Consider the following 27,454-nt stretch of genomic DNA (forward strand, 5'->3'; position numbering starts at 1 on the left):
AGTCTCCCAGTAAGTGACCAGGACTGGACCTGACACGCAAAGGCTTGGACCTGGTCCTGCACACTTCCTGTTGTGTATCTGTTGTGCTTGGAGGAGGTCATGGGAAATGGCTGGCAGGGTTTCCAGGGTTCTATGGGGAAGAAGGACCCCAACTCCAGGATGCCAGTGGCTGGGTGCCTATTGTCTCCAGCTTGGAGTGGACACTCCTTCGTAGTACGTTCCTCAGAGCAGCTCCCTCACCCTTACATCAGGTTGTGTTTCTTTGTGGGTCAGGCGGGGGTCAAGAATTGATGAAGCTTACGTGGAAGTTCTTCAAGGGAAAGTTTTGGACTGGGAAGGTGCAGCTCCCTAAAGAGAATGCTTACCCCAAAAGCAGGAGTAAGGGTTTTTACAGCGAGGGGTGTCTGGTATATAGAAGGGGAGTGAGGGGGCCCTTCCTGTCAAGGAGCCCCATCCCACACGCTGTGGTCTCAGGCCTCTTGACACAGGCTGGTCTGCTACAGCTCTCCTGGTTGTTGGGTGGGATCCCTGGTAGGGAGTGTAGTGAGGTCAGCCTTCCTAAGACATAAGTGGAGGATAGAGCCGGAGTCCAAGGTGAGAGTGCTGTGTTTGGTTCCTGCCCCGTGCAAGCCTGGCTCCTACTCCCTGGGTTACACCCAGAGTACGGGGGCCCAATCAGCAGGTAGCAGAACACATGGCTCAAGATGGCCAGGGGGCCATACAGCAGGACCGCATGGCACACAGCCAGCAGAACGTCACAGCACACCTTCCCACGGCCGTGCGGTGAGTCTCTCTGCTCTCTGGCTCTATTCCCAAACTGTTTTTCTAAGCCACAAGCGCCTGGCAAGGAAACATCAAGAAAACATTAGGAATAAAACCTGAAAAATGACCCACGAGGCATGATTATTGTCTAATCACCTGTAACACCGAATCAGTAGTCAAAAGTCTTCTTACAATGAACTTATCAGAACCACACATTGAAAAATCCAAACATTTATTTAAAAATTCTAATTTTAACAAATTTAGTAAATTGTAAAAAACCTAGCAAAGATGAGTAGTAGCATTCTAGTTTAGCACTCAACACATTCTGAAATATGCCACCACTAAAATCCTAATTGTACATGTCCTTCTGAAACATAAACGTAAACTGAACACTATCCTTTATCAACTCTAATGGTCATATTGATGAAGGATTAACACCATGAACATAACACTATTAAATCTGAGGAACCTCTATTTATGTCACTTCATGTACAGCTTCAGGGGATAGGGGCAACATGGTTTGGCAATCATAAAAACAGCAATGAAACCCTAACATTATCTGCACATGGAAATCCTGAATTGGGAAGCCAAAGCCCTCTTTGGGCACTCGTGGATTGTAAAGTCTTTGACCTTGGGCACCAAGCGTGTTCTCAAAGCAGGAGCCATGTCCACTCTTCGCAAAAGCTTCACGCCCTTCCCTGCAGCCCTGTGAAAAGCTGGAGATGATGAAATTGGGATATGTCTCTTTCCAAAGGCTCTAGATTTCAAAATTGGGCACCTGAGCAGCTCCTTGCTCCCTGTCTTGCCCTCGTGCAACAGGAAGTCTTTATCCTGGGAGACGCTCCATCCTGCCACTGCGGCAGCAGGCAGTCTCCCAGGGGCCCCACAGACCCAAGCCCTGCAGCACACACAGCAGGACCTGGAGCCATTGACCAGCAGCAGCAGCAGCAGCAGCAGCAACTACTGCTGCTTCTAAGGGTGCTTGCTCTGGTCCTGCTGCTGTTGGGCTGGGGTCCTCTAGAGGGTGTATTAATAGCTTGTCTGCTCTTCCTGTTATTCGTGAGCATCAGGGACACTGGCCATGAGGGAGCACTGGTCAGGCTCCATCTTGATTGGCTCAGACTTCTTCTGCTTAATAAAGAAGCATCTGTCCTGGTATGGCACCGGGAAAGGAGCCAATTCCGGTACATTCTGCATTCCCTTCCAAAGCATGTCTCACTTTCTCCAGGGAGCCCAGTGCCACTGGGTTACAGGAGCCATAGGGGTCATCAGTGGCCTCTCTTTTCAGTTGAGCAGAGGAGTTGGGTCCACTGAGCAGAGCCACTGGGGTGCCCTCGGAAGAACAGGTGGAGGTACAGGAGGCAGCGATGCTGGGATACTGTGTCTGGGCGGTCAGAGGGTTTACACCTGAGAGATCATACACAGCGTCTGGATGAAGAGACTTTGCAATTTGTATTCTCTGTCTCTCCAGGGCCAGCAGCCTGGATCTTCTATGTCTAAACCAGTTCTAGAAAGAAAGAGAAAGCAAGAGTCTAGTTACATCCACAATGGAGGGGCATTTTGTAGTTCTTACTGTGTCCCCATCGAGGTGGAACAGGCATCCCAACACCAACATGCCCCAAATGAAGCATTCTCCACATTGTTCCCTGAAGGACACTAGCACCTGTTCAGAACCATCACTGCCTGTGTCCTGGATCATTCAGTGGCTTCCTACCTGCTTCCTACCTGCTTGCAAATTTCACAATCTGTTTTATTACACCCACTGTGAGATAAACAATGTGATACAACATCTATATTGTCCCAGGTGATGAAATGCTGTTCAACTTTTTAACTTTGTGCATTCTCCCTAGTTGTCCACAAACAGACATGTTCACATAAATCTGCACATATTTGACATACATCAATTACATATATATTGCATTTCAGTTGTTGGGCCAATGCTTTCCTGGTGGTAAAGTCAGGGTAGGGATTTATTGCAAACTGCCGGTTAAGGAGCTTCAGGTCGTGATTTGAAAATGTATGGCGTGGTTTCATTTTTCCTCTTGCCGGTCGTGTTCCACTTTTGTTATCACCATCTTCTCTTGTTGGTACATCTAAAAAACAGAAAAATAGAAGATTGTGGAGTCATGCTGTGGTCTGGTGGGTATAACTACCGACTGCAATCCTGGCATCCCATAGGGGTGCTGGTTCGAGCCCAGATGCTCCACTTCTGGATTCAGCTCCTTGCTAAGGCTTCTCAGAAGGCACTGAGTGCTTGAGGCTCTGCACCCACGTGGGAGAGCCGGTCTGAGAAGCTCCTAGCTTCAGGGGCCATTTAGGGAGTGAACCATGGGATGCAAGATCTGTGTCTCTCCCTACAGGTCAACCTTTCAAATCAATCAATCTAAAATAAAAATATAGGCACAAAGAATATTAGCAGAGAAATATGACTGTGGGGGGCTGACCAGTCCCAGGTCTCCCACAGCCAGTGCCAGCTGAGGTGCCACATCCCTCCACTCTGGCAGCACAGCACTCACACGAGGCTGGCAGAGCTCCCTGTTGCCAGCCAAAGGCCACTGGGAAGAGGCAGCTGGGCACAACCACGATGCCCTGGTCTCAGGCTGCCCTCTGTTCCACTCATTCCACCCCAACACCAATCTAAGTCAACATGAAGTTCCCAGCCTTTTTGAAGGGCAGTTTATCTACATCTGACAGGTGTTCCCTTTTTTAACACGTGCTTTTTCCCTTTTTAAAATACCATCTCAGTGGCATAATTGGTAGCTAAACACACATACCTAGTTCTCCCACAGCGCCCAGGAGGAGCAGGGCACTGGGGAGGGCACTCCCTACCCTGGGGTTCAGAGCAGCTGCACAGAGCCCTTCAACAGCCTAAGGACACTGCACTGGTGGCAGCATAATGCTCTGGGGGATTGAGATGAAGTTTTATTTTTTCTATGATTAATTTATTTTTATAGGAAAGGCAGATTTACAGATAAAGAACCAACAAAGAAAGATCCATCTGCTGGTTCACTCTTTAAGCAGCCACAAAAGCCTGAGTTGAGCTGATCCAAAGCGAAAACCCAGGAACTTCTTCCAGGATCCACGTGGGTGCAGGGTGCAAGGGCTTGAGACATCCTCCACTGCTTTCTGTAGGCATAAACAGGAGGCTGGATTAAAAGTTTAGCACCTGAGACATGAACTGGCACCCATATGGGATGTCAGCTCTGCCACATGGAGGGTTGGCCAGCAAAGCCACACGCAGGCCCCAATGCAGAGTTTTGCCTCAGAGACAGGGAGAGTGAGAAGCTGAGAGGTTCACTCCAGAGGAAAGCTCATGGGAAATAAAATTTAAAACGAAGATCCCTTTCCACCAGCTTGTTGATGCCGCCTCTCCTCTTGAGGTAGCTCCAACTTGGATATCTCAAAAACACACCAGGAAGATATAGGATGCAAAGGGGCTGAGTGGACCCCAGGACTTTGCTTCTCCCACAGGTTCCGTCTGGAAAAATCAGGCCAGGCCAGTCTCCAGGGATTTGAAATTCACCATTTCCAAGGAGCTAGACCCCCCAAGTCTCATGCACAGTCGGCATTAGCAAAGTTCCGCCCTGCCTCTGAATCACTTGTGAGCTAATAAAGGCCCGAGCTGGGGGATGAGATTGAGCTGGTGAAGTGTTCTCCTGTGCTGCCAAGGGCACTCCCTGCCGGGCACATCCCTCTGGTGCTGAAGTCCCGTGCAACACAACGCTCACTAATGTTCTTTGAAAATGAACCTGGAAATGGAAGTTTCTCTCTCTTTTTCTGTGTAACTGTTTTTCAAGTGAAGAGTACATTTTTTTGTATAAAAAAATAGAAAGAAAAAGAAAACAGCTAATGGATTAAAAAGCTAAAAGATTGAGAACATCAGGCCTTGACATGCCACCGAAACATCCATACCGGAAAAAGTTTCCCTGAATGTTTAAGGATGTTATTATTATTATTATTAATTATTATTGAAAGACAGTGTCACACGGTGAGGGAGAAAAAGAAAAGCTTTGGCACCAGGGATCTACCAACCACAGGTTCACCCCAAAAATTTCCGCGTCCCACAGAGCCGAGCACGCCCAAACCAGGAGTTGGCTACTGCGATAATCAAGGTTTTGTAGCTCTCTCTCAGACATACTGCAGTCAGGTTTGGGGTACACACCCAACGGTGGGGTGGCTGGATCACGTGGAAAGTCTACTTCTAGTTTTGAGGAAATCTCCACACTCTTGTCCACAGAGGCTGCCCTGATTGACAAGCCCAGCACCAGGGCGTGAGGGTCTCTTACCCACATCCTCTGAAATCACCCCCATAGCTTCCAACGGAATGCAGAACACTGCTGGTCCAAAATACTTCCAAAGGAGTCGTCAATATGTAGAAAGTGGCCAGGCATGATACCTTAGCTGCTAAAGTCCTCACCTTGAACGTGCAGGGATCCCATGTGGACGCCGGTTCTTTTTCTTTTCTTTTCTTTCTTTCTTTTTTTTTTTTTTAAGATTTACTGATTTTTACTGGAACGGCAGGTATATACAGAGAGGAGGAGAGACAGAGAGGAAGATGTTCCTTCTGATATTCACTCCCCAAGTGCACAACAGCTGGTGTTACGCTGATCCGAAGCCAGGAGCCAGGAGTTCTTCCGGGTTTCCCACGAGGGCACAGAGCGCCAAGGCTTTGGGCTGTCCTCCACTGCTTTCCCAGGCCAAACAGAGAGCGGGACGGGAAGCCAGGATGTCAGGATTACAAAGGGTGCCCATATGGGATCCCGGTGCTTGCAAGGCGAAAACCTTAGCCAATAGGCCACTGAGCCAGGCTCAGACACAGGTTCTAATCACGGCGGCCCCACTTCCCATCCAGCTCCCTGCTTGTGTCCTGGGAAAACAGTCAGACAGCCCAAAGCCTTGAGACCGTGCATCTCAGTGAGAGACCAAGAAGCAGCTTTTGCCTCCTGGTTTCAGATCAGGTTCAGCTGCTGCCAGTTATGGCCAATTAGATAGTGAAGCAGCAGATGAAAGATCTTTCTCTTTCTCTCTGTTTTCTCACTTTCCAATAAAAATGAATGAAACTTAAAAAAAATGTAGGAAGCTTCTCCAGGTGTCCCCATGTGTGGTTCATATCTACACAGCCCAGGCTCTCAGAACATGACTCCCTCATTGCTCTGTGCTACAGTCAGGCAACACAGCTGTGTCACAAGCTGTCCCTGGACCCTGAACCTGAACTTTCAAAGATGACATCTCCAACCCCCGAGGGACCCTCAGGATCGCAGCCTCTCAGGAACCCCAGCACTTAGACACTCACCACTGGAATCCATCAATGGAGACTTGTCGGGAGACAGAGAGAATGATGAGCTCCTTTTCAGGTCCATCTTGAGTGATTCTGCTGGGTCCTGGCTCATACCAACTATACACATCCCTGATATTCCCCCCCCAGACCTGCCTTACCCTCCCATTCAGCTCTCCATTGGCCTTATCCTCTCTCTAGTCTGCTCCTCCCTGTTCCACCCTACACAAGCTCCACCCCAGACTCAGCTGCTGGTAATCCGTTATCCCTAGTCTCAAATCCCAGCTGCCATTCATTGAGCTCCCAGGAAAACCAATATTCTCACTTCCCCCATAAGACATTTGCAATGTGGGTACCTATCGTTTCCTGTTGGGGACATAGAGGTTTCAGGCACAGGGTGACCTCCAGCGTTCAACCTGATGTTTGTCCCTGTGATCTCTCTGACAGGCACAGTGCCCTAGTGAGCAAAGGCCTCACCAGGCACACAGGTGATTGGCATCACCTGGTAGAGCTGCCCTGCTCTTCCCTCAGGGAGAATATGTGTGCAATTAGTTGTGCTGGGTGTGGGTAGCAGCTGAGGGCACCACTAGCAATGCTTGCATCCTGTATTGAGGTGCCTGCTGTGGTCCCAGCGCCTCCACTTCTGCTCCTTCCTGCCCACAGGTCTCTGGGGAGGCAGCAGTAGGTGGCCCAAGTGCCTGGGTCTCTGCCTCTCTTGTTGGGAGAGACCCACATGGAGTTCAGGACTCCTGGCCTCAGCATGGAGCGTTTACAGCTACTACAGGCTTTGGGAGAGGTAACCGATGCAAGCAAGATCTCTGTCTCACTGTCTTCCAAATATTCATATACTCATAGAAACCTATAAGGTAGAGGCCTAGAGACACAATACAGGAAGTAACTGCTCTGCTCAGGGTTTGTTGCTGAAAGACAGGATGATTTCAGGCTCCCTACAGTACTTTGCTCAAGCCATTTTGCCTCTCCTGCACTTAGTGTAACAATTTTTTTCTCCAAAGTCTCCCTTGCAGAAATTTAGTATCTTAGGGAAATGCTGAGAAGCCAGTTTTAAGGTAGGAAAGTTTTTGAAAAATGTTGGTTGGATAAATGATTAGAAATATACTTGGAAAAAAGTCTTACCAATTGTAAAAAGGTAGTGAAAACTATCAATTTTCTACGGGACATAAAATAAAAATTGTGGATAGAGCAAAAATAACAAGGAAAACAGAATTTACACATGCAGGGAGTATTAAACACAACTTTAAACCAGCCTCACGTGACCCTGGCAATCAATGTGACTGCTGCCAGCTGGCTAGGAGATCATCCTAATGAGGACACTGGGAGGCCGAAGGAAAGTGGGCCCAGCACTTCAGGGCATTTGAAGAGGAACCCGTAGATGGAAAAGTTTTCCCTCTCTCTCCCTCTCTCTCTTTCTGTCCCCTTTTCAATAAGTAATAATTTTCTCTTTTTTCCATTAATATTATTGTTTTATGATACAGTTGCACAGGCTCTTGGATTTCACTTAGCCCCTTCCAAAATCTGCCTCCCCTATATTATTACAATAATAGTTTTTTTAAAAAATTAAAGGAATATTCAGAAACAGAGTTATTCACAGAGGGAAAAGAGGAACCAAATAGGGTGATGTGATTAAAGTGAGAATGACCAAAAATACAGTATTTGTTGATGTTCATTAAAAAAAAAAATTATTTGAAAGGCAGTGCTACAGAGACAAAGAGAATACGGAGCAATCCCCTGATTCATTCCCCAAATAGCCATACCAGCTGGAGTAATGTTGATTCCAAAGCCAAGAGTCAGGAGTTCCTTTTGGGTCTCCCACGTGAGTACAAGCAACCATGTGTTTGGATCATGCTCCACTGCTTTGCCAAGCCATTAGTGGGGAGCTGGATGGGAACTGGAATGGCCAGGACACGAACTGCTGCAAACATAGGATGCTGGCACCATAAGCAGCTTTATAAGCTGTAAAGCTATGCCATAGTGCTTGCACCCTGCAGGTGTCAATACTTGATATTTATTAGCAATGCGTTTCGTCAGGGAAACAAATTGCATCAGAATTCAACACATAGACAGCCCAGACTCTCAGGTTAAAAAAAGATTTAAACCTTCCTTTCTAGCTTGGGTCCTATGAGATGGCTCCTGCCAAAAAGAGCAGAGAAGACGACGGGCCGTTCTGCCAACAGTGAGGCAGTGGCATGGGAGTACCCCATCAACATTCACAAGCACATCCATGGCGTGGACTTCAAGTAGTGGGCTCCTCAGGTACTTGAAGAGATCCAGAAGTTTGCCATGTAAAGCAGTAGGGACTCCAGATGTGTGCATTGATACCAGGCTCAACAAAGCTGTCTGGGCCAAAGGAATCAGAAACGTCCCATAATGCATCCAGGTGAAGTTGTCCAGAAAATGTAATGAGGATGAATATTCACCACACAAGTTCTGTACTTTGGTTACATATATACCTGTCACCACTTTGAAAAATCTACAGTCAATGTGGATGAGAACTAAAGAAAGACTGAAAAAAAGATGAGTAAACTGAGTTGATTGAGTTTCCTGGGAGATGATGAAGTTCTGGAATACTTCACATGTCCCACAGCACCTCCACAGTGGAACCCTTCAGCGCCCAGCCGCACTCCTCCCTCTCAGGCTCCCGAGTGCTTCTCAGTGTCCAGTATCTCCTTCCCTCCAAGAACAATAATCTGACAGCCCTGCCTGCTCTGAGAACTAAAGGACGATACTGCTTACAACAATATCCTGCAAATGTCAGGGCTTGTGCCATTCCTAAGGACTGGGTAAAACGGTCTCTTGTCTAAACTGGCTTCCCACACAGATAACACCACAATGATTGAGCAGAGCTTGGAACCCACACTGAAGGTTGAGTAACATCACTAATAAGTTTATAAAGCACCATGGGCCAGATGTGGCTCTGTTTGCTTTTCATTAATCCACCCCAAATCCCTGGGGTAGAATCTGGTTAGGAACTCTGTTCTGCAGACTTCAAACTTGTCTCAGAGAACATGGCATAATTGTAGTGATGACATCACTTCTTTCATTACTGGTCTCACTTTGCAATTTTCATCTCCTTAAACTTGAAGGAAATTTTTACTTACAGGCAATAATTGGGAACTGGTGCAATGGTTCAGTGATGCAATGGTTTAGTGACTAAATCCTTGCCTTGAATGTGCTGGATCCCATATGGGTGTGGGTTTTTGTCTTGGCTACTCTGCTTCCCATCCAGTTCTCTGCTTGTGGCTTGGGGGTGGAGGAGGGGTGGAAGGAAGCTGAGAATGCAGGATGGCCAAAGCCTTGTGACCTTGCGCCTGCGTGGGAGACCTGGAAGAAGTTCCTGGCTTCTACTTTCAGACTGGCTCAGCTTTGGCCATTGCAGTCACTTGGGGAGTGAGCCAGCAGATGGAAGATCTTTCTCTTTGTATCTCCTTCTTTCTGTAAATCTACATTTTTAAAAAAAATTTTTTAAATACATGCAATAATTGTACATACATCTGGGCCAAAATGTCATATATATTTGAAAGATAGTTACACAGATTTTTCTGTTTACTAGTTCATACCCTAATGGCTACAATGGCTGGGTTTAGGTCGAACTGATAGGATTGAAACCAACTCTTCCTAACATCGTAAACTTGTGTCCTGTGTGAATTCTTGCTCTCTCTGCAACAAATACATACATTATTATGCATACATTTCCAAATACATATATACATTATACATAGGGTTCCAAAATTACATCAAAATTAATGTATCTGCTATTTCCGTTGTTTTTCTAAGGTTCCCTCCTTTAGTGGGTACTGGTCACATCAAGGAATCTCCCAACAAAGAAAGTACAGGACAAAAAGCCATCACTGAAAAATTTTTTTGGAAGATTTGTTTATTATTATTAGAAAGGCAGATTTACAGAGAGAGAGAGATCACAGTTCACTGGTTCACCACGCAAGTGGCCCCAACGGACAGAGCTGAATTGAGCTGGCCAGGAGCCTCTTTCACGTCTCTCACATGGTGTGCAGGATCTCAAGGCTTTGGGCCATCCTTTATTACTTTCCCAGGCCATAAGCAGGGTGATGGATAGGAAATGGAACATCTGGGACATGAATTGGCACTCATAAGGGATCCTGGTGCATGCAAGGTGAGGTTTAGCCTCTGGGCTATCGTTCTGGGCCATAATCAGTGCAGTAAGCAAGAGCCAACTCCAATCTTCCACAACTATTCCAAACTATTGAAACGAAGGGAATGTCCCCAGGCTCCTTCAAGGAGACCAGACTTGCCCTGGTACTCAAACTAGACAAGAAAACCAAACAAAAATAACAAAACTACAGACAAACCTGTGCTGAACACAGATGAAAGCAATTATGACATAATACTACCAAATCTCACAGCACATCAAAAAGATCATTTATTATGGTCAAGGCGAATTTAATCACGGGTGCAAGGATGGCTCAACACACTCCTTTTTCTTTAAAAAAAAAAAAAAATGTTTGAAAGGCGGAGTTACCTGGAGAGTTAGTGAATACACTGACTTTCAAGGAGGAGACAAGATAAAGACTAGCCCACCTGGTTTGACAGGCTGGACAAAGCTCCTCACTGGAGCCAGCCCAGCAGCGACCAGCACAGAATCTTCTGCCATTACCCTGCCCAGGGTCAGAGGAGCCGCTGCCCAGGGCCCGCCTCCGGCCCGCCCTCTCGCCCTGGGTCCAACCCATCAGAGTCCAGCCAGACCGGGAAAGGAGCTGCACGATGGCCAGGGCAGCAGGCGACGCGGCCCACTTCCAGAGGAGCAGCCTATTCTGGGTCGTGGTCATCACGCTCTCGTTTGGCTATTACACGGTAGGGGCAGCGGCCTGGAGGCGCAGCCCGAGCCCGGGCCCAGCGCGGCCAGCAGCCCAGCGGAGGGGCTGCGCAGGCGCAGGTCCCACTCGCCGGCGCTGGAGCGTGGCGGCGGCAGCTTGAACCCCGACCGGAGGCGCAGGCGCACTTCCCCGCCATGGCGTTGGGCAGGTGTTGGAGACCCTGCGAAACCGGTTGGCCTGGCTTTTCTCGTGCTGAGGCGGGGACGGCTCCTCGCCTGACGGCTGGAAGCCTGGGGGTTGCAGAATGGTGGTGGCGAAGTCTGAGACCCGAAGGGACGCTTCCGCCTACTTCCGTACAGCCAGGCCCCTGCCCTCGCTCATCACGGGCCTAGGACTGGGATTCTTCGCGGTGAGGCATTGGGGCAGCGGGCGCACCAGGTTTGGTCCTCTGGGTTCTCGTAGGACAGCGCCTGCCGCTGTCCTAGGTTAACTGGTTTCTTAGATTTGTGTGTAAGAGGGGTCCCACCTTGGTGTCCTCCTCCCCCCATGGTTTCCCTGACTTCACCGAGTCAGCAGTTCATGGTGGGAGTGTCAAGGATAGCGCTTCCAAGGCGGCAGGTGTAGTTGCCTGAAAAAACCGGCGTTAAAGCCAAGCATGGTTATGGTATAGCTGGTGACGGGAGTGGGGCGGCACTGGTACAGAAAACAGCAGTCCTGAGAGCGAGGGTGACTTTTCTACAGCTGAGAAAAAGTTTGTTTTAAGGATAACAAACGGGGAAGATGCCCGGACATTGGTTGGGGAGTGAACTGTTGAATTAAGAAGGAAGGCACAACCACTTGGATACTTGCTAGCAGGTCGTGGAATCGGAGGCTTGGTCGTTTCCACAGTGTTATTTACTGGCCTCCCTCTGCTCACCTCCACCCTCGTTTCTTCACTTGGAAAATGGAGGCGTTGAACTCTGGACGTTTTCGAAAGAGCATTTCTGTTCCAGGATTCTAACGAATTTGAATGTAGATTATGGGAAACCGAAAATTCGAGTTGGGATTCAGAGGAACTGGCAGATGCCCCCAGCCCTCCTTCCGTTTGTTTTTTTGTTGTTGTTTGGTTGGGTTTTTTTTAGATGCAGTGGTATTTAATACTTTATTTGAATGTGAGCCATTCCACACCATCCTGGGGGAAGCAGATTTGCTCTTGACTGAGATCTAGGTGGATCACTAAATTTTGGAGCTTAAGTAATTATTCACAGAAATGTTTGTAATAGAGAGAAGGGAGAAGTTGTTACAATTGTGGCAAAAACGTTACCTGATTAGCAATTACTCTTAAGGTTTATGTGTTTTTTATTAGAAAGGCAGATTTGCAGAGAGGAGAGACAGAGGGAGATCCTCCATCCACTGGTTCACTGCCCAAAAGACTGAAACAGCCAGAGCTGAGCTGATTCAAAACCAGGAAGCAGGAGCTCCTTGGTCTCCCACATGGGTGCAGTGGTCCCAAGACTTGAGCTGTTCTCCACTGCTTCCCCAGGCCATAAGCAAGGAGTTAGATGCGAAGTGGAGCAGCTGGGACACAAACTGGCACCCATTATGGTATGCCGTCACTTGTAGGTGGAAAATTAGCCAATTGAGCCATTGCACCAACCCTTCTCAATTACTGTTAGAACTTCACAAGTCTGACTCCCTGTGTCTGTGTAGTGTGTTACCAGTTTGAGAGTGAAAGTAGAGAATATGATTCTAAACAAGAGGTACAGCCCAAACCCACAGTCCCTGTAGTACAGGAGCTGGCAAGAGCATATAAATTTTTAAACATGAACTTTAGGGGAGGCTGTTTTGGATGAAGTTCATTAAAAATGGGAGTCATTCACCCTGGGCATTGATTCTGGCAATCACCCAGTTTTTCCAGCATAGATTTCCATTTGAGTCCACATGACTTCGCTCAGAGCTTCTTTGGCCTGTACTTCATTTGGCAGCACTCGTGTTACTTGACTCTCTCTCCAAAACAAGAGCTTGCTGACTCTCTGGTGACCTAACAGATATGCTGCACCTCTGGTTCTCTTGCAGTGGGTTATCTTCTGGCCTCAGAGTGTCCCCTATCAGAGCCTTGGGCTCCTGGGCTCCTTCACGCAGCACCTGGTGGACCGTTATCCCACACTCCTGCACAATGGGTAAGGAGAGCAACAGAAATGAAATGTGGGCCCCATGGCTCTGGAGGCCTGCAGGTGCCTGTAGCTCTTTAACAATGGGGCCACGTCCCCTGAAGCCGTGTTTCCATTTGAGATTTTTGTGTTAGATTCATCATCAGATATTCCCCTTAAATAGACTGACCTTTAAAAAAAAGTATTTTGTTTTGTATAGAATTCTTTTCATTCACTGATTCACAATTCTTTCATCCAGTTGACTCCCAAAGGCTGGCAAGAAGCCTAGTACTTGAGCTATCACTTGATAATGTCCAGGGAGTGCATTAGCAGGGAACTGAATCAGAAGCAGAGTGGCCGAGAGTAGAAGAAGGCATGGGTGGCTCAGGTTAAGTCCCGAGAGGCAGCTTCCCCATTGTTCCATGACACTGCCCTGACTTGTTATTGTTTCAGGTATTGGCTTGCCTGGCTGGTTCACGTGGCAGAGTCCGTGTATGCCATGGTGCTGTGCAAGTAAGTCTTTGTTCAGATCTTGCGTGATATCTGGTGGAAGTCAAGAGCAGCCACATTCACACACTTGTGGGCCTCAGGATAGGGCTGAGGACCCAGGCCTGATACTGAGCCTGACCCCGAAGAAGGACTCGGTAAATAGTTGATGAGTGAATTCGTTAGCTTGTTCTAGTTATCAATTATTTAAACCATTCGCTGAGTTGGCTTGGTTGGTTGGTTGGTTGGTTTTGCCTGTGTGGCACCAACTAAAGCAAAAGTTTAGGAGTCTGCCTTCCAGTTTGATGAAAAGCTTCACTCTCCGCCTGGGCCAATGATCGATAGCCCTGACCTGACACTAAATCACCCAAGAAGCTGCTCTCACATACATGTGTCAGCTTTCTAACTCCAGGGAATTGGATCTTGCTGCTGACTTAGGAGTACATTCTTTTGTAAAACTAGCAAACTGACCCTACCCAGCAGATGCTCCTGTAGGTTAACACTGTGTGAGAGTATTAAAAAGGATTCTGTATACATTTGAACTTGATATATGCATACACAGATAGCATGGTGCAAGGAAAAAAGATGGTTGTAATTATGCCAAATTGTTCTGTAAATACCTTTTTTTTGCTTAGAGGTTAACTATCACCTGTATAACTGTTATAATTCTTCTAAATGTGGGAGATCAAATCCTTTATTATTGCTCTTTTGATAATAAGAATTATGCTGATGGTATGCATAGAGTGTCAGACACTGCTAAAAGTGTAAGTTGTTGATGTTACTGTGTCCTCTTATTTATTAAGCAAAGTGGATTTTCCAGAGGGAAGCAGAAGGCAATCTTAGACTTTCTCCCCTCTGCACAAATGAATTCACCCAGTGGATTGTTCCCTATCTGCTCCTCTTGCTGCAGATAAAACTTCCATCAGATGTATAGATTTTTCCAGTCATTATCTGGTAGTATGAAAGTATGAAGTCTCATTATTAAATCCATAAATTTTGTTCTAAAATCACAACATCTGGTGTCAGCCCCAGGGACCAAGGAGCCTGATTTGGGGAGAGGGTGCAGTTGGTGCCTTTTCTCAGTCCACTTCTCTTCCTTATGCACCTGTGACAGCTGCTGTTGGACCCTTTGGAAGGGCAAGGGTAGTGAGGGGACCCAGGTGCTGCGTGTGGTGCAGAGGCCGGGCTGGCTGCTTCATCCTGGGAGGTCTTTGAGACCATCGTCAGCAGGATCCTCCTACAGCTCTCCTGTTTCCTTCTGATGCCCCCTACAGCATGCCTCTTACCCCTTATCCATGACAGTGTGTTGGGGGGACATTACCTTCTTGTGAGGTTCCCTTTCCGTTAGGTCCTGCACAGCTCACAGCCTGGAGCCTCCTGTGCCTCCAGTGGGCTCACCTCTAAGCACAGTGCTCAGTGTTGCTGTGTTTCTTTACTCTGTTTCCCAGCAGGTGAACCTCTCTTTACATTCTTGAATGGGATAGGAATTCTTTCCCCATATTGCAAGGAAATGTTCAGGTGGCTTGTTGAAACTCTTTTCTGGGCCTGGCTTGTAGGGAATGCTAGAGTGTTTTGGGACCTCTCTCCCTTGGCCTCTTGGTGGAGTAAGCTAGGGGCTGTCTGATCCAGCCCCTCAGCTTGACAACTATTGTTGCTGGCATCTGGGGCCTCATGAAAACCAAAATAAGCTCAATTGTGTTATACAGATCTTTGAAGGGAGGAGGAGAACTAGCCAGGGAGGTTGGGTTTCTGTTGTTTTCTTCAAATCAGTTCTTTAAGGTCTGGCATGTTAGACTGTCATAGGTTGCTATACATCAGAATTAATATTCCTTTGGAATTGTGAAGCCAGTGAAAGACTAATACATTTGAATCAGTGAATACAAGAAAACATGGCACATTTTCAGCTTTGCATATCTTACAACTTAGGAATAATTGCCTGCAACATTTTGTTTGCTGAATTCTCCTCCTACCTTCCTTTTAAAATAAGTTTTTTCACTTGAAAGGCAGAGTTAGAGGAGAAGAAGGGGAAATACCTTCCATCTGCTGGCTCACTTCCCCAATGACCACAATACTCAAAGCTGCACCAGGCAGGAGCCAAGAACTTCTTGTGGGTCTCCCGGGTGGGTGCTGGGGCCAAAGCACTTGGCCCATCTTGTGCTGCTTCCTGAGGTCATTAGTTGGGAGCTGGATCAGAAGTGGAGCAGCAGGGGCTTGAACCAGCGTCCACATGAGATGTCAGCATTGAAGAATTCCTTTTTTAATGCATAGGTGTTAATGTTAATTCAGCAATCAACATGTATAAAACAATGTTCTGTGCCTTACATAATACAGAAATTACCTTGGAGAGGGCAAGAAGCTTACATTTCCTATCCACCTTCCAGGTGTAAATCCCTAAACAGTAATTCAAGGACAATTCAAGAGAGTCTCTTAAACTCTACATTTTCAAAGTACATACTTTTTGGGGAGTGTGTTTCTTTTTAACTAGAGATAAAAGTGGGCTATATGTTTAACTTCATATCTGTCATGATCGTGATAGTAAGCACATTCCTGTGTTTTAAAGGAACCTTGGGAGCAGGCATTTGGCCTTGGCAATTGAGGTGCTACTTTGAACAGCCCCATCCCATGTCAGAGAGCCTGTTTCCAGATCCTGGCTCTGGTCTCAATTCCAGCCTGCTGTCCATCTGGGAGGCCACAGATGCCGGCTTGAGTCTATGGGTGCCCAAGTCCTCAGCTCCTTGTATCAGGCTGGCTACTGCTGGCTGTTGGCATTTGGAGGGTGATCCAGTAGTGTTTGTCTCTCTCTGCTTTTCTGCCATCTTTCAAATAATGTGTTTTTAGAAAGTTTTGGTGAAGGGCTTGGTGCAATGGCTCAGTAGCTAAATCCTCACATTGTGTGCACTGGTATCCCAAATGCCTGCTCCACTTCCTATCCATTTCCCTGCTTGTGTCCTGGGAAAGCTGTAGAGGATGGCCCAAAGCCTTGGGACTCTGCACCCACATGAGAGACCTGGAAGAGGTTCCTGGCTCTGGATTGGCTCAGCTCTAGCTATTGTAGCCACTTGAGGATTGAACCAGAGGATGAAAAATCTTTTTTCTATCTTCTCTCTATAAATCTGTCTTTCCAACAAAAATTAAAATAAACCTTTAATTTTAAAAATCTTGAATAGTTTTATATTTTGATATTTTGCATATCATTCCTCTAGTTATATATTCTATAATTAACTCACAGTGAATTTTTAAAAAACATTTAAATCTTTTTTCTTAATAGTTTTATTTAATAGAGTTTCACTCTGTTCACTCACTCTCCCAGTGTCTTCACTGCCTGGGGCTGAGCCAAATCCACAGTCAGGAGTCAGGAATGCCGTCCAGGCCTGCCACAAGGCGGGAACCCTAGTGCTTCAGCAATCTCTGAGATGGGGGAGGCAGATGTCTTAATCATAAGGGGGAAAGTCCACACCCTAGGTCTTTGATCTTTAATCTACCTGCAACTAACTGCTTTCGTATAAGAGACAAGCACCAGCTTTGGTTTTTTTCCATATGGATGCCCAGTTATCCCAGAACCATTTGATGTGCAGTGTCTGATTTCCACCTGTCCGCCTCACTCTCCGTCCTTTTGATTTGGCTCTTTGTCCTTGGGCCAGCACACGTCTGTCTTACAGGAGTTCCTAGCAATCAGTGATAGCTGATACAGCTTGAACTCACCCTAGTTGTTCTAAGGGTCCCCTCCCTGTTCCAGGACCTCTGCGTGGCCTTATTCATCATCCTGTATTACAAAAATCAATCTGTTGGCATATTTACTAGATCGACGATATGAATTAACTTGGAGAGGAATGGTGTGTTTCCATTATTGAGTCTTCTAACCCATGAAAAATTACCTAGCTCCATGTCTTTACATTTCCTATAATGGCCTGTAGTTTTTAAGAGGTCTTTCACATTCTTTATTAGGTTCATTTCTGGTTTCCTGTCCTTTCAGATGCAATTACAAGTGACTTCTTCAATTTCTGTTTTGTTGGTGGTAGTGTATCTGAATGTAGTAAATTTTTATATATTGATATTTCCCTGGAAATCTTGCAAAATTCTTAGGTTATTTTAAGAATTCACCTATAGATGCTTTCTAGTTTTCTTGTTATACAATTGTGTCTACCAGTAAAGAAGTTTTATTTTCCACTTGCAGTTCTGTCCCTTTGTGTTTCTTCCCTTTTGTTCTGAGTAGTGTTCCAGTGCATGTTGGCCAGAATAGAGCTGGAGGGCATCATGCCTGGTTCCTGGTCTCAGTAGAAAGCTATCAGCATTTTGAATCATGTTTATTCTTGAGTTTTATAGGTCTCTACTAAAATGAGGATGTTCAAATTGTAGCCAAGTCTGTTAACTTTGAAAAATGGATGTGAAAGTTTATCAGGTTTTTATATTGTTAAAATATGCTATCTTTCTTTAACTTATTAGTAGAAAAATCTGCATATATGTATATGTGTTTTATATATGTACATATATATGTAAAGTTTGTTTTAAATAGTCATCCAAATGAGACTTAATTATATACATATGCGCCTGTAGCAAGCTAATCACTTAAGTTGGATCATTTTCTGTTGAATGACTGTGCGAGCAGGTGTTTGTCTATACTCTGTTCCAGTGTCTTTCCTAAGCACTCTGTGTTTACATTTCATAAACTGAGTGGGGCAGATAGCAGTATTATTGGTTTTCTCAGCAGAGCACTGTTTCTGAGCACTGAGTGATGTGCCCAGGTCATAGCTAGGGGTGCCAAGCTTGGATTCCTGCGCGGTGTCCATCCTCCCATCCTTAGCACACTTGCTCTTAAGCCGTTGCAGGGCTGCCCTCCTTCCTCCTCAGCTCATGAGATGCTGCCTGTAACCCTCTGCCCTGCACAGTGACAGTCTCCTGCCTGAGCACAGTTATAAGGAAGCAGGAAAGATGAGACGGCAGTTGCCCCTCAAGTTCAGAAACCGAGGGAGGTGGAAGTAGATAGAAGGTGCAAAAAACAAATAAGAAGAAGGATGACAGTGATATGAAATTGTAAGATCAATAATCTGGTGTTTATAGTTTGCATTTGTTCTCTTTTAGGTCTAAAGGAATCACCGACAGCCGGGCCCAGCTGCTCTGGTTCCTGCAGACTTTCCTCTTTGGGGTAGCATCTCTTTCCATCTTGCTCGCTTATAGACCGAAGCGTCAAAAACAAAATTAAAAGAAGCTATTCAGAAGCTTTCTCTACAGTTTTACATTCAAACACTTTTTTACGTGCTGTTTTTACTCAGTGATATTTCTACTTTTGTAACGTGTCTGTCCCTCTAAGCTGTGTAGAACCCTGAAGTGTTCCATTTTCCCTAAGCAGATTGGATGAGGCTTCCAGTGCTGTCAGCTGGGCTGAGACCCGCACAAGACTTGCTTGTTGAGTTTTCTTTGCTCCTGCCAGCTCATTAATACCTTGCCCTCACTACCAGCTCTCCCTCAAAATGCTCCCCACCTTTCTGGACCAAGATACAGGACACCTCCACAATACATTAAATTCTTTACACATTGATTAAGCTCCCGTAAGGCAGCATATCAGCCTTTCAAACTTCTATTTCTGAAATTGTAGAAAAAAGTAGAGAACCTGGAATGGAGCAGGCTGGACAGTTACCTAGAGGCACAGAAGTCTTGCTGAGAAGCAAGGTGGAGGACGGCCTTCCCGCATGCTGCCAGAAGTGTTCTTTGCACACGTGGAGCCATACACGGTGCCCTGTCGAGGCCAGGGCTCTGTTGGCCACTGTCGGAGTGTGCCTGTGGCTCAGGGCTGTCCCTTGTCACTTGTCCTGTGGTCTTGCTCACAGGTGTTCAGTCAGTGTTTATTACTAAGCACACTTTCTGCTTGTTATCATTCCAATTTTTATTTTTTGTAGTGAAAACTACAAAATTTGTTCCTTGTACTGTCATCAGAGACCAGTGCAAGACCGTTCCTGACTATCCCCTCCTTATGAGACTGCTGGTGGGAAACCAGGCTCTGTTCGCAGTCGTGTTTTTCCCATGACTTTCTCCAGACTGCACATGTCTTCCTCCAGCTGTGAAGATTCTAGTTCTTGGTTTACCCACCAAGTTACTGTCTTTTCATTCTGATGGAAATATCTTCCTGCTTCTGGCTGGTTGGGGAGGGAGGGTCGCTGACTGTCCCCTCCCCTGGTGGAATGACTGTCACCCCTAGGGGGTATTCCTGAGGTTCCTTTGGATTGCTTGTTCTCAGGACCAGCCCTCATTTCCTCTTCCATGATGGAGCAGTGGGGGGCAGGGGGGCAGTTATTTATATTAGCAAACATTTATGAGAAACAACTGCCTCTCCCAAAAAGTGCTGTCAGGTAAAACCACAACATAAACAAATATGCACTAGGAGTTGTTTCTGATGGTGTGTGTCTTAGCCTTTCTCTTCACTTGTGATTAATGGGTTCCTTTTCAATAAAGAAACACATTTTGACCATGGAGTTAAGCATCATGGAAATCAAGCCCAATGTTTAAGGAGTCCTTTCCCAAAAGAAACCATAAAGACTAATGCTGATAGTCATTTCATGTATCACGTTATTGAGTGAAATGGGTTAATTTAAATAAAATGATGTGAGTTGTCTCTTAAATGCTGCTTTTGTGTTTGTCAATTCTGATATCTATCATCATACATTTGATTCCATCTCTCAAAGAGATTCTGTTGTGGGACTGTCCGTACTGTTCAAATGTCAGTTTTTCCCTGACATATGCAGAATGCTATGGGCTCAGTATATATGCCTCTTGGGTCTGTAGACCTACCCCAGGCCCACCTAACTCTTCACATACATGGAGTCACTTTTAATTAATGTCCTTTTAATTACAGGGCTGTCTTGATTTAACTTCATTCAGCATGTGATACAGTGCAAGCAGCAAGTGAGGAATATTCTAGCATGTTTTTCAGCCCCAAATGATAAAATCCTATAGTCTGATTTGGGATCATTTCATCACTGAGACCCAGTAGGGATCTCAGATGGTGGGTGTGTTCCCATTGGAGACCATAACAGGCGTCGCCATGAGGATGATTTACTCAGCGCCACGCAGACAGAGGCCAGTGCAGGGCTCTGTGCTCCCTCCCTGCCACCCAGAAGCTTAGATGCCTGTACAAGGAAAAATTTAAATGGTAGCATCCTGTCTTTGTGTTGCAGTAGTAACCATGATATTGAGAGGGAAAAAAACAGCTTTTTTAGTAGGCCCTACTTATAAACTAACAGTATTCCTTACATTTTCCTAGATTCAGTGTACTTATGACTCAATGCAATTTAAGTCCAAACAGCATAGTGTTAAATGCCTTGAGTTTAAGAGGTCAGATAGGTAAAATTGTTTAGCAAACAGGTCACATTTCAGAGCCTTTTATGTGTTTATACTAAGGGTCTGAAAAATAAGGAGAAGCTAGGGAATTTGCAACTGATAGAACAAAATAAGAAAAACAAAGAAATGCAACCCAACATTGACAATCAATGAATCATCAAATATAGAATTGCAAAATTGTTAACTGATGGTGTGTTCTCATTTGTCTTGGCCATGAGAAGATACAGCTACTGCTTCTGTGCTTGAGAATATTAATGCTGCTGCTGCCAGTCACCAGATGTGTGCATCTTCATCCTTCCCTTTTTCTGTCAGCCACAACCCTCGGCTTAGCATGTGCTTCTAACTGTTGGTAAACAGTTCCCTGGACCTCTAGCTAAGCAGTCTGGATTTGAACTAGAAGTAGTGAGGTGTTCCACTCATGTTACAAACATGCTGTTCTCACAGTCCCCATGTGTGACCTGAAAAGGAACTTGGTGGGACTGAAAACTCAGCTGCATCACAGGCCAGGGGTGCCAGAGGCTAGGTCCGCAGGCCCAGCCCCCTGGCTCTGCTGACTCCAGTGCCTTTGGCACATCCCAGCCCAAGCTGCACCCACCTGGCTCCTTCTACAGAGGCACATGGAGGGTAGAGGGCACTGCCTGCACCCAGCCCATCTATCTCCCTTTAATGAGTTCATGTACTCACACAGCAAGCATTCACCAACCACTTACTAACCCAATATTGAGGTGGCTGTCTCAGTCACTCCAGTAGCAAGAAGAAGGGCGGTGGGAGAAACAGAAGACTAAGGTTTACAAACACTTTTTGCTAAGTTCAAGTGGCCCTCAGCACCTTCATGCCATACTTTCCAAGTTCTTTTGGTGAGTGATATTCAGCCAGAGGTGGCCTTCCTCTGCTCCTTCCTCTGCACGAGTGCTATGTGATGGCAGATGCACCTGCTGAGGATGGTTGGAAATTCTCCATGGTCAGGTACAGAACCAGACACCAAGACAACAATGAGATACTACTCGTGATGGAAGTTTTGTGGACTTGACTGGGGGTGTTGCGTGATTTGAGCCACAGCTGTGGTGCTGTTTTCCTCTTGTGTGTGCAGAAAATGGGCTGGTAGACCTGTAGTAGTGGGAAGCAGCTGTTCCTGCTGAGGGAGAGGTCCTGGGGAGGGGTGCACCCTGTGTGACTTTTGTCTTCTCCCACATTGGCCCACAGCTCCCAGAGAATAAGGAGGGGTTTCCTAGAACTACAATTGTTTCCCACGTGGGATATCACCAGGTATTGCAGTCAGGAAGTGCCAAGTGTTCAGGGGCAGCTCCTGAACTCCTCAAAGCAATACCCATGTCCCAAAAAGGCCTGGGTCAGTCCTAGGGAGTTGCTGAGGCCAGGCAGGCGTGGCATCAGTGGGTCACCCTGGCTAGTCCAGCATCCTTTGGTCAGAGGCTGGGCCTGGGTAAGCCCGTTCCAGGGCTCACTCTCAGTGTTCCCAGCAGGACCAAAGTAGCCCTTGCCCCCAGCCAGACCCAATCCCAGAACCCCCATCACCAGCCTCTCCTCCCTTCACACTCCACAAGCCAATGCAGCCCCTTTGGTTCCCTGCACAGCCCTCAGATGAAAGACTGTACACTGCATGAGGAAACCAGCGCTGAGTTCTCTTTCAAAGCCACAGAACGGGAGACAGGGCCAGGGGTCAGGGTGGGGAGGCTGAGGAACTACCTCACACCTGGAATTCACAGACAGCCAGGAAGGAGGAGGAGCAGCTGATGTCGTTCCACAACCCGTCTTGCAGGAGGACCACACAGTCCTCTCCCGAGCCATGGTCATTGGGTTCATCCTTCTTCCAGTTGCTATAGGCCAGCTGGCCTCCCGTCACATAGGTGAACTGGCCTTCAATCTTCTCGTCTGTGATGCCCAGGAAGGCGGTGTCCTTGGCCACCTTCTGGATGGCCTGGTTCTCGTTGGCATTCCTGGGGGTAGCCACGGTCGCCTGGTGCCTTTCGCACAGCTCCTTCACCTTATGAAATGGCAACTTTTCCCCATTGGTCAAGTAGAGCTTCTGGCCCGACTTTTTGCCCAAGGAGAAGGCCTGCACTGAAAGCACAGGGTGTTGCATTGGTCTAGCGGGCTGGGAAGCTTGGCACTGGCCAGTTGCCAGCAGACATCTCCTCCCACCTACCCCCACTCAGGCAAGAACATTTCTGGGCATGCCCAGCAGAGGGTGGAGCCTCAGACGTGCAGGTGCCTCGGGAAGATAGGCGGCACACTTGGCTGACAGCCAGATGCTCCTGTACCATCCCACCTGGGAGCCAATCACTTGTCTGCTTAACACTGGGCACGGGTGGATGTAGGATGGTATGACCAAGCCTTGCTGCCAAGCACACCCTGAGGGCTGTGGAGGGGCAGTAACTTGAGGTGTCAGGAGCCTAGGTGTTGGAGAAAACAGACTTCCAGGAGCCTCCAGCCTGCCCCTGCCACATCCCAGCTCCCAGAACTCAAGTGAGCCACCTACACTTCCCACACCTGTTTTGCCTCACTGCTACGTTTAAATCAGTATGAAAACCATGGCGAGGGCAGGTGAGAGGATGGAGTGAAACCATAGTGCGAGCGAATGCCAAGCTAGCACAGGTCTTGGCGTAAAATGAGTGTTGTCTTCCTCCCTCCCCCTCACCTAAACCGTGCTGAAGAAAACCCTGAGGCTGAGGCCAAACTTACGTTTTTTGGTGTAGTCCAGTTGTGCTTTCAAGTTCCTTAGCTCTGACTCTAAGTTAGCCAGTTTAGCCTCTATAGCTACAAGGCAAAGAGGGAGAGAGGTTGGTTTTTTTTTTGGGGGGGGAGGGGGAGGAAAACATCACAGGGGGAGGGGTGTTTGATCTAGCCACTAAGATGCTGCATCAGGTGCAAGCAACCTGTATCAGAGGGGCTGGGTCTGGAGTTCTTGCCGTGCGTGACTAGCTTCCTGCTAATGCACACTCCACATGGCAGTGATCGTAGCTGAAGTAGTCAGGCTCTGCCAGTCATGTGGGAGACTGGGATTGAGTTGCCAGTTTCTGGATTCAGCCTGGCTCAGCCCCAGCTGTTGTTGCATTGCTGACATTTGGACATTGGACTAACGGATGGAAGAGGGGAATGTCCTCTTTTGCTCTCTCTCTTGCTCTCTCTAGCAGGCAAATAAAAAAGGAATAAATTATATTAGAAACCATATATGAGGGCCCGGCGGTGTGGCCTAGCGGCTAAGGTCCTCCCCTTGAACGCCCCAGGATCCCATATGGGTGCCGGTTCTAATCCCAGAAGCTCCACTTCCCATCCAGCTCCCTGCTTGTGGCCTGGGAAAGCAGTCGAGAACGGCCCAATGCATTGGGACCCTGCACCCGCGTGGGAGACCTGGAAGAGGTTCCTGGTTCCCGGCTTTGGATCGGCGCGCACCGGCCGTTGCGGCTCACTTGGGGAGTGAATCATCGGACGAAAGATCTTCCTCTCTGTCTCTCCTCCTCTGTGTATATCTGACTTTGTAATAAAAAATAAATCTTTGGAAAAAAAAGAAACCATATATGATAAAAAATGACTTACTAAAAAGTACATTTAAAAATTAAAACACGAAACTAAGCCAAAAGTAAAAATGTACTATAATCCTGCTTTTCCAGATATCTTAGTTGCGTTAACAATTCAGAATTATTTTTCTAGGTTCTAATCTCCTCATACTGCTTACACATTGTATCACACTGAGTTTATTTACTATTTAAAGAAAATATATTTGAAAGGCAGAGCAAGAGAGAGAGAGGGAGACGAAGAAAGCTTCCATGCACTGATTCACTCCAGATGCTCATCCTAGCCGGGGCTGGGCCAGGCTGAAGTCAGGAGCCAGGAACTCCATCTTGCTCTCCTGTGTAGTTGCCAGGGACCCGACTTAGATACTTAGGCCATCACCTGCCATCTCCCAGGATACTCCTTAGCAAGGGGCTGGAGTCCAAGACCAGAGCTGAGAGTCCAACCACTGGAGTGGATGTGGAACACACAGGGTTGGAGCCGGGCTGTGGATATCTTACATAGTGGCTTAACTAGATGCACAACAGCACCTGCCTGTGTGTGACACTTCTCAAGAAAATATCCTACCCATTGCTCTCCTTTTTCTTCATGATTTTCTTTGTTCTTATTTTTTTTTTCTAAAGTTGAAGGCAGAATTACAGAGAGAGTTTGAGAGCAAGAGCCAGAAAGAGATCTTCTATCTATTGGTTCATTCCCTAAATGGTCAAAGCCAGGAGGCCTGAGCGTCCTCTGGGTCTCCCATGTGGATGCAGTGGCCATCCTGCGCTTTGGCCATCCTGCTCTGCTTTCCCAGGTGCATTAGCAGGGAGCTGCATAGGAGGTGAACAGCCAGGACTCGAGCAGGAGTTCACAAGGGATGTCGGCACCACACTTAGCAGTTTAACCTGATATGCCACAGCCCCTCTTCATGATTTATTTTCACTTCTCATTCCAGGTCAACTCTTTGATGCTTTCATTGTTCTGGCAAGCCAGAGGGCAAATATCCATCAATAGGTTGTCATTTTGCTCTCTTTCTTACTAATTTTGCTTTATTTTCCTCTGAAATCAACCAGTCAATATCCAGTGAGTCAGACCATTTGCAGAGACCCCTGATGAGTCCAGTTCTTCTTTTCACTACCCTGAGCCACATACTTGGCTGTCTCACGTGCTGAAATCCAAGCCCCGTCTCATGCAGAGGCCTGCCCAGGAAAAGAGCCTGGCAGGCTTGGAAAGTCTCTACTCAGGCCCCTGTGATGCATCAGCAATCAGAGGTGAAGGTGCAGGAGTAGGCGCCTCTCCCTCGTGGGCCTCCAATTCCCAGAGTTCCCAGGTCCCCTCGGGCCACACCACGCTTCTTACCAGAATTGTCTCCTCTGTCTCCTTTTTGGCCTTTCAGTCCTGGAGCTCCAGGAACCCCTGTGCTTCCTGGAGGCCCCATTTTTCCGGGAGGGCCCTGTAGGCCTCTGAGACCTTGACCTGGCGGAGGACAAAGATTGTGAGGCCCAGCAACTGTGGCTCACTCTCTCCCTCGAAGACTGACACTGACCCTAGAAAGTAGCTCATGAGTTAATGGGAACACAGAGGATGGTCTGTCCTGAGAGCCCCTGACGCGCCCTCTCCAAGGACAACCTCTCAACACCAGTTTGTGGGTGTAAATATGGGATCACGGGGAGACCATTTCTAGGGATTATTCTGGGTCAGGACGAAAAGGGAGCCTTTCTAGGTCTCTGTGATCCATCCTTCAGGTGGATCTGCCTCCTGCTGGGGGTGAAGGCTTTGGCAGCCAGAGCAGCCCTGTCACCTTACCTGGCTCTCCCTTTTCTCCCTTGGGGCCATCTCTCCCGTCTCTGCCAGGGGTGCCATTGGTAACTGGGACACTGCAGGCCACCACCGAGCAGGTCTTCTCAGCATCCAGGCAGGTTTTCGTTTCCAAAGATGCTCTCGCCACGCACAGGAATAGCACAGAGAGGGATGGAAACAGGTGCATGGTTCTCACCTCAGGGTCAAGGAAGACAATGACTTCTCATTTTGCACAGCCACCATTCCTTACTGCCTGAGGGGGATATACAGCCTGTGCCCAGGATGGCAGATGAACAGAAGCATCACGACCTTTGGCCCTGAGTTTGCCACAGATTACTAGGCAGACAGACAGGTCTGAAACATCAGAGTCCATGGCAGGTGTTTGGCACAGCAGTTAGGATGTCACCAGAAACTCCCACATCCCATAGTTTAGCACCCAATGTGAGTCTTGACCTGACTTTCAATTTCTGTTTCCTGCTAATGCAAACCTTGAAAAGCAGCAGATAGTCACTCAAGTACTTGAACGATTGACTCACAGTCTGGCCCAGCCCTGCCCAGTGTGTGTGTGTGTGTGTGTGTGTATCCTTCAAATTAAATGAAAAAAAAAAAATTAAACATTTTTAAAATTTTATTTTAAAATTGGGGCTGGCACCAACCTGTATGGGTGCCGGTCCATCTCCTAGCTGCTCCGCTTCTGATCCAGCTCCCTGCTTATGGCCTGGGAAAGCAACAGAGGATGGCCCAAGTCCTTGGGACTCTGTACTCTCGTAGGAGACCGAGGAAGCTCCTGGCTCCTGGCTCTTGGCTTCGGATTCTCTCAGCTGCAGTCATTGCAGCCATCTGGGGAGTGAACCAGGAGATGGAAGATCTTTCTGTCTCTTCTACTATCTGTAACTCCACCTTTCAAATAAAATTTCTTTGAAAAAAACTTAAAAAGAGAAAAATTTAGTTTAAAATATCAGAGGCAGGGCAGTGTCTGCCTTAGTGGTTAAGACACCCACGCTGTATATTAGAGGGCTTGGATTCAATATCTGGCTCCACTTTCAACTCATTTCCTACTGAAACAGACCCTTGCGGCAGCATTGATGACTCCTGCCCTGGGGTCACTTCCACCCACATGGGAGTCTCAGTGATTCCAGGCCCCCTGGTACAGCCCCATCAGGGGGCCATTGTCAACATTTGGGTAGGCCACCAGAGGACAGTATTGCTCTTTATGTCTTTCTCCCCATCTCCCCAGCTCTTTCCTCATCAAATAACAATACATTAAAAAAAGAAAAAGACTTAGGTTGGTGCTAATGCAAAGACAGAAGCAAAGGTGATAAAGATCTGCTCTGCCTGGGGCCGCAGGACCC

At 47.2% G+C, this 27,454-nt stretch overlaps 2 protein-coding genes and 1 pseudogene across 3 annotated transcripts; 2 read left to right on the top strand and 1 right to left on the bottom strand.

Annotated features, from left to right (window-relative positions):
• The first annotated feature begins 8,178 nt into the window (after positions 1–8,178).
• Positions 8,179–8,573, top strand: LOC105941727 (large ribosomal subunit protein eL31-like; annotated as a pseudogene).
• A 2,206-nt stretch (positions 8,574–10,779) lies between these two features.
• On the top strand, positions 10,780–19,049 carry TMEM254 (transmembrane protein 254). 2 transcript variants are annotated; one of them, XM_004583525.3, is made up of 4 exons: positions 10,780–10,882; positions 12,901–13,004; positions 13,428–13,487; positions 18,540–19,049. In XM_004583525.3, exons 1-4 carry the CDS (start codon positions 10,793–10,795, stop codon positions 18,658–18,660), a joined length of 375 nt encoding a protein of 124 aa, XP_004583582.3. In that variant the 5' UTR covers positions 10,780–10,792; the 3' UTR covers positions 18,661–19,049. The 2 variants fall into 2 exon arrangements, with proteins under 2 accessions (XP_004583582.3, XP_012781910.2); XM_012926456.2 differs by lacking the exon at positions 10,780–10,882 and adding an exon at positions 10,895–11,254.
• Positions 19,050–22,497: 3,448 nt separating this feature from the next.
• Positions 22,498–26,340, bottom strand: LOC101522295 (mannose-binding protein A-like). Its single transcript, XM_004583614.4, has 4 exons — positions 26,109–26,340; positions 25,662–25,778; positions 23,493–23,567; positions 22,498–22,871 (listed from the first exon to the last, which is right to left on the bottom strand). Exons 1-4 carry the CDS (start codon positions 26,287–26,289, stop codon positions 22,498–22,500), a joined length of 747 nt encoding a protein of 248 aa, XP_004583671.2. The 5' UTR covers positions 26,290–26,340.
• Positions 26,341–27,454: the final 1,114 nt, after the last annotated feature.

This window comes from Ochotona princeps, chromosome 13, assembly GCF_030435755.1.
Source record: "Ochotona princeps isolate mOchPri1 chromosome 13, mOchPri1.hap1, whole genome shotgun sequence".
NCBI lineage: Eukaryota > Metazoa > Chordata > Mammalia > Lagomorpha > Ochotonidae > Ochotona > Ochotona princeps.

What these genes read in the sequence shown, in the direction of transcription:
- TMEM254 (XM_012926456.2), top strand. Translation starts at nt 11,150, where the DNA reads ATGGTGGTGGCGAAGTCTGAGACCCGAAGGGACGCTTCCGCCTACTTC. An exon ending in TAGGACTGGGATTCTTCGCG is followed by an intron (nt 11,255 to 12,900) that starts GTGAGGCATTGG and finishes GTTCTCTTGCAG; the next exon opens with TGGGTTATCTTCTGGCCTCA. An exon ending in TATGCCATGGTGCTGTGCAA is followed by an intron (nt 13,488 to 18,539) that starts GTAAGTCTTTGT and finishes GTTCTCTTTTAG; the next exon opens with GTCTAAAGGAATCACCGACA.
- LOC101522295 (XM_004583614.4), bottom strand. Translation starts at nt 26,289, where the DNA reads ATGCACCTGTTTCCATCCCTCTCTGTGCTATTCCTGTGCGTGGCGAGA. An exon ending in AGACAGAGGAGACAATTCTG is followed by an intron (nt 23,568 to 25,661) that starts GTAAGAAGCGTG and finishes TTTGCCTTGTAG; the next exon opens with CTATAGAGGCTAAACTGGCT. An exon ending in ACTGGACTACACCAAAAAAC is followed by an intron (nt 22,872 to 23,492) that starts GTAAGTTTGGCC and finishes CTGTGCTTTCAG; the next exon opens with TGCAGGCCTTCTCCTTGGGC.